This window comes from Hyperolius riggenbachi, chromosome 6 (assembly GCF_040937935.1).
Source record: "Hyperolius riggenbachi isolate aHypRig1 chromosome 6, aHypRig1.pri, whole genome shotgun sequence".
In the NCBI taxonomy this organism is placed as follows: Eukaryota; Metazoa; Chordata; class Amphibia; order Anura; family Hyperoliidae; genus Hyperolius; species Hyperolius riggenbachi.
In genome coordinates, this window is record NC_090651.1 from 365,904,318 (window position 1) to 365,918,192 (window position 13,875).

Below are 13,875 nucleotides of genomic sequence, written 5' to 3' on the forward strand. Positions count from 1 at the left end.
GTTCTCAAACTTGCCACACTTGGTCACTGGGTGAATGCGATTAATATTCAAGAAAATGGGTGGAGCCTATAACAGCCAATCAAAATTCATCTATTGATTTTCAAGGGGAATATTTGAACTGCTGCTATTCTTACACTGTTAATGGCAGAAGCTTCAAATTTGCTACAGTCGGTCATTGGGTGACTGGGGTCCAAATTCACTAAAGGGGCGGGGCCACATACAGCCAATCAGATTTCCTTGGTGGATAAACTGCTTCCATTCACACATTTTTGATGCCAGGAACCTGACAGCTCACAAACTTGGTCATTGAGTGACTGTGTGTCAAGGTTTCAAAAAGTGGGCGGAGCCAAAACAATTTTTACTGGGAAAATATAAACTGCAACCATTCTTACACCGTTAATGGCAGGGTTCTCAAACTTTGCACAGTTGGTCATTGGTTGACAGATTAAGATTTTGGAAGGTGGGTGGAGCCTACAACAGCCAATAAAAATTCACCTTTTGATTTTCAAAGGGAATATTTCATCTGCTACCATTCTCTTATACTGGTAAAAGCAGATGCCTCAAACCTGGTACAGTTGGTCACTGGGTTACTAGGGTCCAAATTCAGGAAGGGGGTGGAGCCACAAACAGCCAGATTTGTTTATTTTTCAATGGGAATATACAAAGTATTGATACCAAGGACCCCAAAGCTGATAAACTTGATAATTGAGTGACTGTATGTCAAGGTTAGAAAAAGTGGGCGGTGCCAACGACTTCATTTTTTACATTGCAGGGTTCCCAAACTTTACACAATTGGCCACTGGGTGACTTGGATGAATATTCAGAAATCTGGGTGGAGCCTACAACAGCCAATCAAAATGTACCTATTGATTTTCAAGGGGAATATTCACATTGCTACCATTCTTACACTGTTAGTGGCAGAGGCCTCAAACCTGATACAGTCAGTCATTGGGTGACTGGGGTCCAAATTCACTAAAGGGTGGAGCCACAAACAGCCAATCAGATTTGTTAGATTGATTTTGTTATTGGCAGGGTTCTCAAACGTGACACAGTTGGCCACTGGGTGACTGGGACTGGGACTGGGACTAATATTCAGAAAAGTAGGTGGAGCCTACAGCAGCCAATCAAAAGTCACCTTTTGATTTTCAAGGGGAATATTTACATTGCTGCCATTTATGCTCTCTTAATGGCAGAGGCCTAACATCATAAACTTGGTCATTAAGTGACTGTATGTCAAGATTAGAAATAGTAGGTGGAGCCAAAAACAACTAACTTTTTACATGGGGAAATGTAAGCTGCAGCTTTTCTTACACTGTTAATGACAGGGTTCTCAAACTTCACACAGTTGTTCACTGGGTGACTAGGATTAATATTCGGAAAAGTAGGTGGAGTCTACAACAGCCAATCAAAATTCACCTATTGATTTTCAAGGGGAATATTGAAACTGCAGCCATTCTCACACTGTTAATAGCAGAGGCCTCAAACCTGCTACAGTCGGTTGTTAAGTGTTCGGGGTTCAAATTCAGTAAATGGGCGGAGCCAAAAACAGCCAGATTTCTTTGCTGGATAAACTGCTTCCATTAGCACAATTTTGATGCCAGGAACCCAAAAGCTCACAAACTTGGTCATTGAGTAGTGACTGTGTGTCAAGGTTACAAAAAGTGGGTGGAGTTAAAAACAGATTTTTCTGGTAAATTGTAAACTGCAGCCCTTCTTCATAGTTAATTGTTACTGGGTGACTGGGATTAATATTCATAAAAGTGGGTGGAGCCTAAAAATGCCAATCAAAAATCACATGTCACTTTTCGAGGAGAATATAAAAATTGCTGCCATTCTTGCACTGTTAATGGCACAAGCCTCAAACCTGGTACAGTTGGTCATTGGGTCACTGAGGTTCAAATTCAGAAAAGGGGACAGAGCCACAAACAGTGCATCAGATTTGTTTCATTTCATGGGAAAAAACAAATGATTGATGCCAAGGACCCCAAAACTCTCAAACTTGGGCATTGAGTAGTGACTTTGTGTCCAGGTTACAAAAAGTGGGCGGAGCCAAAAACAAATTACACTGGGAAAGTGTAAACTGCAGCCCTTCTTACACTGTTTATTTCAGGGTTCCTAATCTTTGCCCAGATGGTCACTGAGTGACTGAGATTAATATTCAGGGAAGTGGGTGCAGCCTATAATAGCCAATCAAAATTCACCTGTTGATTTTCAAGTGGAATATTTAAATTGCTGCCATTTTCACACTGCTAATAGTAGATGCCTCAAACCTGCTACAGTTGGTCACTGGGTGACTGGGGTTCAAATGCTGGAGAGGGGTGGAGCCACAAACAGCCTATCTGATTTGTTTAATTTCTATGGAAATATACAAATTATTGATGCCAAGGACCCCAAAGCTCACAAACTTTTTCATTGAGTGTTTGTGTGTTAGGGTTAGAAAGTGGGCGGAGCCAACACCAGTCAAATACATACCCGGGCAACGCCGGGTCATCAGTGGGTGGAGACAAATACAAATTTCACTGGGAAAATGTATACTGCAGCCATTATGTTAATGGCAGGGTTTTTAAACTTTGCACAGTTGGTCACTGGGTGACTGGGATTAATATTCAGAAAAGTGGGTGGAGCCTACAAAAGTGAATCAAACTTCACCTGTTGCTTTTCAAGGGGAATATTTAATTGCTACCATTCTTGAACTGTTAATGGCACAGGCCTCAAACCTGGTACAGTTGGTTATTGGGTGACCGGGGTTCAAATTCAGAAAAGGGGGTGGAGCCACACACAGCCAATCAGATTTGTTTCATTTCAAAGCAGATTATTGATACCAAAGACCGCAAAGCTCACAAACTTGGTCAGTGAGTAATTGTGTGTTAGGGTTAGAAAATGTAGGCAGAGCCAACACCAGCCAAATACATACCCGGGCAACGCCGGGCAATCAGCTAGTAGCCTATAAAATAGTGTATGTAGCCTGACCAAGTTACGTTGGAACTCTCATGTTATGATATCTCCTCATCACACTGAGTATGTGATGTTTAAGCAAACAAATGGTCTTATCGATTTGTCATAAATTAGCTAGCATCTCTATGAGATCCTCCTGATGTTGTAATTAAGGCATCCAATGACATTTGTTTATGTTTGATGAACAATGTATCTCCTTTTAATGTCTGGTGTATTTAAGCTGTGTGTTCATGATGGAAGTATACAGGAATCAAGTCTTAGGAAAGCTTCAAAGCTGAAAACGTACTTCCTTTCTTATAAGTTAGCCAATAAATGGTATCATCCTGATTCTAATTTCTAAACTTCTTTCTTTAACAGAAGTTGTAACAGTCAGCACTACTGTCAGTATAAATTAAGGGAGAAAAAAATTGTTTGTTTTAGAGTTTGTAGTTATCAGATTCAGGATATTGTGTCTGACCTACAAATCTGTCCACAAAACCTGTCCAACCTACATTTCTGATCTTATTCAGAGGTACACACCTAGCCGCTCACTCCGCTCCTCCAATGAACTTTCGCCTGACCGTCACCTGCAACACACAGTCCCATGCACGCCTCCAGGACTTCTCAAGAGCTGCTCCAACACTGTGGAACTCTCTCTCTACCTCCACCCATTAGGGCAGCCCCCTCCTTCAACATCTTCAAGAAGGCCCTCAAAACTCACCGTTTCACTCTGGCCTACCACCCCTCACAAGTGCTCTAAACCCGCAGCTGAACTCTGGTCCCCTACCTTTCGTGTCCCTACCTCTCCTTCTAGATTGTAAGCCTTTGGGCAGGGTCCTCCTCCTTTTGTGTCCTACCTGATCATGCACCTCCATTACTGTGAACCCATGCTATGCATTTGAGTGAACCTAACTTGCCTAATCTCCATGCTCCATCCAGTGACTGACTAAGCAATACCTGGTACTCATACTATGGTGTGTGATCTGGTTTTCTTGTATTCCTGTATTGTCATATTGCTGTATGTCACCCCTAAATATTGTCTGTAACCTAAATGAATGTTCAGCGCTGCGTAATATGTTGCCGCTTTATAAATACATAAATAATAATAATAATAATCTATGCTGAAAAGAAATATAGTGTCTGGTCTGTAACTACAGTATGTATCATTTTGTACACAGCAAGGCATAGGAAATAAAGCTTCTGTAGGACCATATACATTTACTTTAAGTATACAAAACACCTGGTTGCCCCTAAGTGCAGAAAACTTCTCAAATGAACCTCCCTCCAAGAGAGGTTTGTTAATTGTGTGGGCTTCTGGGGACATCACCACAGGAACTTCAACCCGTGGCACAGGGACACATAAGAAGGAGTCTTCCATATAGACAAGGGGGCTACAGAGCAGCCCCCATAGGTAAATTAAAGGCCTTATGCATACTCAAAAGTCCACAATTAATAAATCTTCTTTAGTAGGAGGTTCATTTGAGAAGTTTTAAAAATGTTGTCCATTGTTCTACAACAATCATTCCTATTTTTCTAAAACATTGCTGGTTAGGCTTATGGAATGAGACCACAAAATCTTAAACTTCCTGGTAGCTTACCACATAAAGATGGAGTCCTCCATTCCTGGATCATGGAACCATTATTCTGACACACAGAAACATACGAGGCTATGCTGTTGCAGACAGCTGACTGGTGGCCCTTGTAGGCACATGCGTCACTCAGGCAATTCTCTAAGTATGGAGCTGGATCAACAGAAGCATGACACTTGCTAAATGGTCCGTCAGTTTTGGTGAGGAGTCCACAATATTTGTCAGCCCTGTAAACATCTTTTTCTGCATTTGTGCATGTTGGACAGTTGGTGCATCCCTCCGAGCACCCTTTGACATCTCCCACCCTCCAGTGGTCTTCAAATTCTTTTTCATTTTTGGCTGTCACACCATTGCCAATGGCAAAATCATCTGAAGGATTTCCATTGTTATTTCCACATAGCCCACTCACAGCTCCGGCATATGTGCTTGGAACGGTAACACGTACAATACTCCCTCTGCTGTGGGTAATTTTCAGGCTATAGTCTGTGGCAACGACTACATTGGAACCTGATTGGTATATAATGATCTTGGTTGAGTCAAAATAGTAGGGTAGGTTCACAAATTTTCCATTAACCTAAGAGAAAAACAACATTTGTTGAATTTATTTTCTGTAAAATCTGTAAATTTTCATTTCATATGTTCAAAGGAACTAATTTTACTACTACTTCTATTAGGAAAGTTGCCATATAAATTCGAAGGACTTTTCCTACTCTTCCATGACCCTGGAGAATCTTGTTCGTTTTCTGACTACAGTGGGCAGAGCAGGAGCCTGGGGCCCTAGGCTAGTGGGTACCAAGAAGCCCACCAGCCACCTTCTCTGACCTCTCTGCTCTTCCCTTCTGCTCACCAAAAAGAACACAAGGGACCCCCAAAGCAACTACATTGCCTAGGGCCCCATTACATCGTAATTTATCTCGGACAGTGAGTAATCCAACCTACAAAGCATATTGTCATTCAAAGTGATGGATCAATCTAAATGAGTCAGACATCACAAATCCATGTAGATTAATGCCAGAGCGTGTATGGAGAAGAAGATTACAATGAATCTGTGTTTTCCTTCAAACACCCCACCATGTACAGAAAGGGCTTGATTCACAAAGCGGTGCTAACCTACTTAGCACGTCTAAAGTCTTTAGACGTGCTAACCAGGGTGCTAAGTAGGTTAGCACCGGATTTCTCAATCAGATCGCGCGCTAACATTGCGCGTGCAAATTTTTGCGCGCACAAACTCCTATGCGCGCTAAGTCCCATAGGCTTTAATGGGCACTTCGAGCGGTGCGCTCTGTGCAGTGCGTGCGTAAAGTTTTGCGCGCATAAAGTTTTGCACGCGAAAAGCTCGTTTAGAGGTGCTAAGGGGGTTTTCACAGGCGTGCTAACAGTTAGCACCGCTTTGTGAATCAAGCCTAAAAGCTCTTGCTCCTTCTACTCCTTTAAATATAAATGTTTCCTGATCAAAGTGGGCATAAGTAGGTAAAAAAATCAGCTAAGAGAGCATTTTATAGCAATAGTAAAATATCAGTACATTTACCAATAATCTACAACTTAATTGATATAGTGAAATATTGGTTATATTTGCCGATATTTCACTATGACCTAATGTCTCCCTACTCTCACACAGAAACCTCCCCTGGTCCGCAACGAATAATCCCCCACGGGCAGCTAATAACTCCCTTGACAACAAATAACACCCCCCCGGGCAACTAACAATCCTTCCCCAGGAAACTCAGGCAACTCGTACCCCTTCCGGGAAACTAATAACGCCCCAACCCCCCGTGGCACCTAAAGTTAAGTCCTCTGCAACAAAAAATAGTTGTCTGCTAAACAGTGGCCGCAGGGGCCGTATGCTATGCAAATTACAGCTACTAATATTGGATGCTTCGCAGTCACATACGGGGCGGACCTGGCGCCCGCTACTTAGCATGTCCCCATTTTTGTCCAACTACATTTGGCTGCTACGATATATATACATACTGTATATATTATACATACTGTACATATTCACTACATGACAGTTACCTAAATCTTAGGATTTCCGACAACGGAGTTAATCTGTTTTTAAACATTTCATATTCATAAGGAATACTCAAAAAGAGCTAATTTTGCCTATACTTTTGCTTACACAATGCTTATATACACTTTATCAGGCAGCAGAGAATAAAGAAACAATAAATACATGCAACGTAAAGTGTAACTAAACTCAGAATTTCATCTCTGTGGATTAGCCACAGCATGATAACCTTCAAGAGGAAAAAAAAACTTAATTTTAATTTATGGAAATTAAAATTTATGGAAAAAAATACTTTTATTTTTTTCACTTTTGCAGATGGCACCGAAAGAGCTAAGCCTCATTGTTTACTGTATTTGGACAGCTGCTTTGGTAGAGCTCTCCTGCAGTTTATTCACAGTTGCTGATAAGTACTAATTAGACAGGTTTACCTGCCTAAACAAACACAGAACACAGGGAAGTGAATTTCTTCAACAATGTGTGGAATAAAGACTTTTCATTTTGTGTTGTGCTAGAGTTTGGGTCCACTTTACTGTGATCATGTTCAATATATAATTACCATATTAAAAAGTAGCCTTGTAGTAATATCCACAAGCACATATAAGTGAAGAATGTTGGGGTAAAATGAGTGAAATTAAAAAGATAATGTGGAACCTAAGATAGCGTTGAATTATAAGAAGATAACACGTTTATTAAAAGTTTTGTTTGTAATTTAACCCTGATTTAGTCACTTTTTTCTTTTGACTAGTGTCGAGCAGATCATTAGCCTAAGATGTAAATTTTCCCCACTCAGGAAGAGAAAGCAGCTAATGTTCCTCTTTGAGTTCACAGCACAGTTATTGCAGCCTAAATATTAGGTGCTCAACTTTGTCCACCTAGCCAATACATCGTCTGGGTCTTTTATGACCACTTTTATGGCTTTTTGTTAGATCAGGCCTTCAGAGGTAAATAATGCTTCTGATTGTCCAGCTCAGCAGTGGAGAATCAGTGGCTTTGTTTATGTCTGAAGGACAATCCCTATGATTAGGGCCAGTGCTATCTTAGTTACTTTTCAGTAGAATTCCCCAAAATGTAGCCAAATTGAAAGGTTTTACTATAAATGAGGGTCTCAATAAGTAGCCTGAGAGATCAAAAACATACGTCAGACATCATCAAATAAATGCATGCATATTGATCACTGTACCTTTATCTTCGGGGAGAAGTCTTTGCTCAACTCTATGTCTTGGCCATAAGTATTCAGCATCACATTATTGGTGGTGACCACACCTTTGTTTCCTCTGTGACCATTCTGAACGTTGATAGTGAAGTTAACCAAGGATTGATCATCTGAGGTTACCTTTGCCATTTGGTAAGTGCAAGTTCCAAAACTGTTAAACCTCTTGTTATCAAAGGTTTGGTAATGAAGATCGCCAGAAGCTATGCACATTGAATACTGGGTAGGGAAGCATCCTCGTTTTCCATCAGCCACTGTGCAAGTTTCACTCTTTTTACAACTAGTGGGTTGGCAGGCCACCATACCCAATTGTGGGTCGCATTGGCAAAGCATGGTACATTTGTCCTCATACCAAGACTCATTGGGCTCATAGTACCGTCCATTGTATTGACATCCACAGCTTGATAAGGGTACACATTTGCCTCCACTCAGGACCATGCCCTCATTACACTCACATGTTTCTACACAGGGTCTCTTACATGTCAACGGTGCATTCCTGTTGGAGCAACAGGCTGGGCAAGCATTCCCACATGCATTGTAATGGCTATTTGGATCCTGGCATAGTTTTGCTGAAAAAGATAAGTAGAAATAATTAGGGATACCCCAGTGGTGTACATACAAGGCCATATCTACATCAGGGGTGTAACAATACACCCTGCAGGGTATGTAGCCACGGGGGGCCCAGAAGCTGCAGGGGGCCCAGTGAGGGTAGAAGTTTATTTTCCCTGTCCTGAGAGACTGACAACTAAGGGCAACAAGAAAAAAAACGTTCTGCTCCCTGCACATTTGTTCTAATGACTGCATCTACTCACTTGAGTGATTATTTGCTTGCACATGTGCTGAAAGGTTATTTTTATCACATAGGTCAGTGTTCCCCAACCCTGTCCTCAAGGCCCACCAACACTGCATGTTTTGTGGAAATCCACATAGGTAGGTAATCAGCTCTGCTGAGACACTTAATTACCTCACCTGTGCATGTTTGTGGTTTTCTGCAAAACATGTACTGATGGTGGGCCTTGAGGACAGGGTTGGGGAACTCAGACTTAAATGATAAATAAGTCATTTTTGAGAAGTTTTGTGAATAGCGCCCAATGTCAGACTAGAACAAATTATTTTTTATGTTTACACTAAAGAACTTAATATGCTATTTGTTTGGCAAAAACTCCCTGGACACTACACCCCTCATACCTGCTAGGGCTGTATGGTGCCATGACTAGCCAGAGGCTAGGAACAACTTTGTATGTTGGGTGAAGCCTCAATGTGTACATCTTTCTCAGGGGCTGTATCTAAGCACATGGCTGTTTGTGCACAGACCCAGAAACTAGGAAGTGGCATAATGATGAACTATAGATCACATACATCAAATCTGTACTGGTCATCTTTTGTTTGCAGTCACCAGCATGGGGGTGGTGGAAGCTGTGTGTGCACGGTGGTTGGTTGTAGTTAAGTGGGGAGCACATGCCACCATGACCATATCTCAATATCCATTACCAAGTAGAGGGTATTTTTTTTATTTTCCTGTAATTCCATCAAGAAAATGAGAATTTTTCCCTTTAAATTAAAAATCAAAGTGATAAAATATAAAGAACTTACGACATCCAGACGGCGTCCTCCAGTCATGCACTTTAACACCTTCACCCAAACAAGCGCTTGCATACGTCTCCAGGGCTTGACACAGGAACACTTTAGCACCACCATTCATACAAACGTCAAACATGCAGCCATCAAAGAATTTGTTGGGAGTGACTTTTTTGATGCACTCTCGGAAAGGACCATCCTTTTTGAAGAGGATGCCACAGTAATTATCTCCTCCGTACTGATGCTGCTTTTCCTCGTCACAGGTTGGACAGACGTTTGGACAGCTGTGGAAGCAAAATGCATCGCGGTCATACTCTTTCCATTCGGCGATCCAGTCAGTGACAGAGCTGATCAGTGTCCCATCAGGAGCTCTCTGGTCATCGTCTGGATCCATGTTGTAGTTGCCACAGAGGCCAGTAACTGAGTTGTAATAGCTGCTGGTAATGGTGATCACACAGTTGGCATTCCAGTCATAGACTACCTCCAAACCAGGCTCTGTTGTTATTACAACTGTGAAACCACTTAGGCTCGCAGTCATCTTTCCATCGGCAAGTGTGACTGGCAGGTTTGTTATCACATCATTGACCTGGTACAAAAGTAAAAACATTTGGTAAAATTGGTATCAATAATGAAAACTCAACTTTCCTTATAAAGTAATTGCTGAGCAGTGATGAAGAAATAGAAATAAAAACAAAAAACATTTTATTATAAGAAGAGACTCTTGTGTGCGAAGCAGGTTACTTTTGGGCGCCGTCATAGCAGCAATGCTATGATGCGCTCCCCGTGTAAGAGTAATTTAGGGATTCGGCAATCGCCAGACACCGAATTACACCTCCTTGCTACAATTCGGAGGGGGAATAGTATTTAAACTGAACCTCCAGACTAAAAATCTACTCAGCAGCATTGAAAAGGCTTGGTGTTTCTTTAACCGGTTCACAGCATCAGAACTTTGTTTCTCTCATCCATTTTTAGCTGCACAGAAGTTTGCCGCTGCTGCCCTGCGCCCAACTCAAAGGTGCCTCAACCAACTTTACGTACACCTTGTGTGGCAGGTAATATAATGATCCATGTAGCAAACAAAGTCCAAATGGAACTCAACCTATGATGGATGATTCATCCAATGCCCATATTTTACTTATAACAAAATGCGGTTACACAGCATACAAAACCAGCCGAAAATTTCAGACTACCTGCCTTTTGTCAAGTTCTTGCTAGAAGCTATTTTTTTTTTTACAGCTGAAATGCAGATTTTATGCAGCTTGGTATTGAGCCAATCAAATGCACTTACTCCTGATTTTAATTGGATTGGCTAAAAGCTGCATAGAAATCTAAAGGTGGCCACTAACAATCCAATTTCTAATGAAAAATCGTTCGAGCGATCAGAAAATTCTGATCGGAAGTGAAATCATTCACTACATGATCAACGAACCTCTTTGGTTCCTATCTATCCCAACCGACAAGAAAATCCAACATTTGGTTTGCCGAATCAGACGACTGCTTTTATAACGGTTCGTAATAGATTGTGCCCATCAACAGAGATTATTTACAACCAATCCGATCAAAATTTCTGATTGCTCAAGCAATTTTTTGCTAGAAATTGGACCGTTAGTGGCCACCATTAGTACATAAGATATTAGTGAAACAATTTTAAACATTTTTGATTTTCTTCAGTATTGTGGTCGGTCAAGAACAATATTCCTTATATCTAATAAATGACTTATCTAGCAGAGATACTTTCTTTCATGAAAAATAACTCACGTGTATTTTAGGAAACCCTCCGATTTGGGCAGAAATCTTTATGCCATACATGGTCAGCTCTATGCTCTTGACATAAGAGACAGCCTGGGAGCCTCTGTTGTCATTCTTGGCCGTTAACAGGAATGGTACAAGGTTTTGGTCATGGTCTGTGCCCTGGTGCTGTACCATGATGTATCTGCAGGTTCCTTGCACATCATAAATGTAGCCATCAAAGGTTTCGTAATGGGGGTCACCCCATGCCCAACACTGACTGGTGAAATCTGCCACGCACACAGGAATTCCATTTCGGAGATGGCAGCTCTCTTTCAAACGACACGTCTTGGACTTGCAGGGATCTAAAACAGTTTATGAAATAAAAAATTGTTAGATGTGAAATTGTAGAAACAAACACGACGTACACAGCGGCGCAAGCGAGACATCCAGTGATCAGGGTACTTTGCTCGGCATCGTTGGGGATCTTAAAGGGATACTGTAGGGGGGTCGGGGGAAAATGAGTTGAAGTTACTCGGGGCTTCTAATGATCCCCCGCAGGCATCCTGTGCCCGTGCAGACACTCACCGATGCTCTGGCCCCGCCTCCGGCTCACTTAAAGAATTTCAGACTTTAAAGTCTGAACACAACTGCGCCTGCGTTGCCGTGTCCTCGCTTCCCCTGATGTCACCAGAAGCGCACGGCACAGACACAGACCATACTGGGCCTGCGCAGTACGCTCCTGGTGACATCAGCGGGAGTGAGGACACGGCAACGCAGGCACAGCGGTTTTCAGACTTTAAAGTCTGAAATTCCAGAAGTGAACCGGAGGCGGGCCCGGAGCGTCGGTGAGTGGCTGCGCATGGGCACAGGATGTCTGTGGGGGACCATTAGAAGCCCCGGGTAACTTCAACTCATTTTCCCCTGACCCCCCCTACAGTATCCCTTTAAAGGTCTGATCTGCCATGTCAGTCTTTAGTCGTCGCGCGACGCTATGCAATGTTAACAATCGTGCTTCTGTGCCCACCTGGCAACGTCATGTAAAAATCATCATCGTCAGAAAAATCATCGGGAAAATTGCCAGGTGGGTACATAGCTTAATGATTATTATTATGATTTTTTTTTCATGTATTTACATGCTTACAATATATTGTTTACAGTAATATTTGCCACCAACCATTTATATTGCTGTATAGAGAATAATTTTAAAACAAAGCAGCATTATCAAATATATACACTCAAAATGTTCAGATTATTTATATGGTCTGTTTACCATTATTATTTACAATAGAAAGTTTACGGAATATAGCTATGAATAAAATTCTATTCAAAACGCTGCGCTGATATTTAACAAACAATGGGCTTGATTCACTAAGCCGTGATAACTCAAATATCACACCTTATCAAAGATATTACACCGTTATAAAAGTTAACACGTCTTATCAGAGTAGCATAGCGAGCGCTATGAACCTGCAGGGGCTCGTGGCAGGACGAGTGCCATTGCCAACTAGCAGGCATATGTTTGTAGCGCTCGCTGTGCTACTCTGATAAGGTGTGATATATTTGATAAGTTGTGATATCTTTGATAAGGTGTGATATCTTTGATAAGGTGTGATATTTGAGTTATCACGGTTTAGTGAGTCAAGCCCAATGGGTGTATAAAATGGTGATGCACTTCTGAAAAAAATTGTAAATGTAAAGCTTGTACGGTATAAGATAGAGCTGCAATTCCAAGTACAAGTCCACAAGCAGCAAATTTCGACAATAACAATCCTCATTGGATAGAAGCAGTCCTTAATCCCTTTCCAAGCCAGAAGACATGTGTGACAGGATAGGATTCCTCAATAGATGAAAGCCTCCACCATATCCTTAGGCTAGGACTAGGGATGTAACGAACATCAAACTTTGGGTTCGCGAATTTGGCTGTTCGCAGAGGGCTCCATAGACTTATATGACAGACGAATGGCTGCCAACTTTAATGGTTAATAGCAAAACCCCCTTACATGCTAGAAATTTGCAGAGTATTTGAAGGGGGGCAGTGGGTAAAAGAGAACATTTTTTTTTAGAAAAAACCTTATAGCTTTTGAGAAAATCAATTTTAAAGAGAATCTGTACTCTAAAATTCTAACAAAAAAAAGCATACCATTTTATTTATTATGTTCTCCTGGGCCCCTCTGTGCTGTTTCTGCCACTTCCTGCTGCAATCCTGGCTTGTAATTGCCATTTTTGGGCAGTGTTTACAAACAAAAGACATGGCTTTTAACTAGAGTGTGATAGGCTGAGAGGAGCTAAGTCTCTGACTCATACAGAGCTTGGAGAGGGTGTGTATAGCTTCTGCCAATGACAAGCGGTGCAGCACATTCCACACATTCCAGCCTCAGCCGACAGAGCCAACAGAAGAGAGAAGATTAGATCATATAACAGAGATAACACAGCCACTGTGCAACTAGAAAAGGCTACAGTAACACAGACCCCATTAGAACAGGTATAGGAACTTATAGGATAGAAGAAATAAGGCTGAACATTTTGTTACAGAGTCTCTTTAAATTTTCACATTGGGCCATCTCTAGTTAGGACACTCACCCTTAGGTGTTGACCGCCAGGCAGATATGGGTCATACAACACCTCTGGGATGTTTACCTTGGCAATCCCCAGTCTGTCACAATCCTCCTTAGTACTCTTAAGCTACTTGGTCTTCAAAGAATATTCACCTCAAACATAAACTACATATGCTTCCATAGCACAAAACCATTAGAATGTTTAATGAAATTTTAAATACACACTTTCATGCTTTTGCAGTATAAAAATCGCTCAGAGTTTTAATGGTC

At 41.6% G+C, this 13,875-nt stretch overlaps 1 protein-coding gene across 1 annotated transcript in view; it reads right to left on the bottom strand.

The window, feature by feature from the left end:
* LOC137521916 (IgGFc-binding protein-like) overlaps window positions 1-13,875 on the bottom strand; it is a 237,839-nt gene that overhangs the window by 156,248 nt on the left and 67,716 nt on the right. Inside the window, exons 13-16 of the mRNA XM_068241793.1 lie at window positions 11,078-11,412; window positions 9,335-9,905; window positions 7,712-8,310; window positions 4,533-5,097 (exon numbers count right to left, since the gene is read on the bottom strand). Of these exons, the coding sequence (XP_068097894.1) occupies window positions 4,533-5,097; window positions 7,712-8,310; window positions 9,335-9,905; window positions 11,078-11,412 (2,070 nt within the window). The remainder of the gene's footprint in view (window positions 1-4,532; window positions 5,098-7,711; window positions 8,311-9,334; window positions 9,906-11,077; window positions 11,413-13,875) is intronic.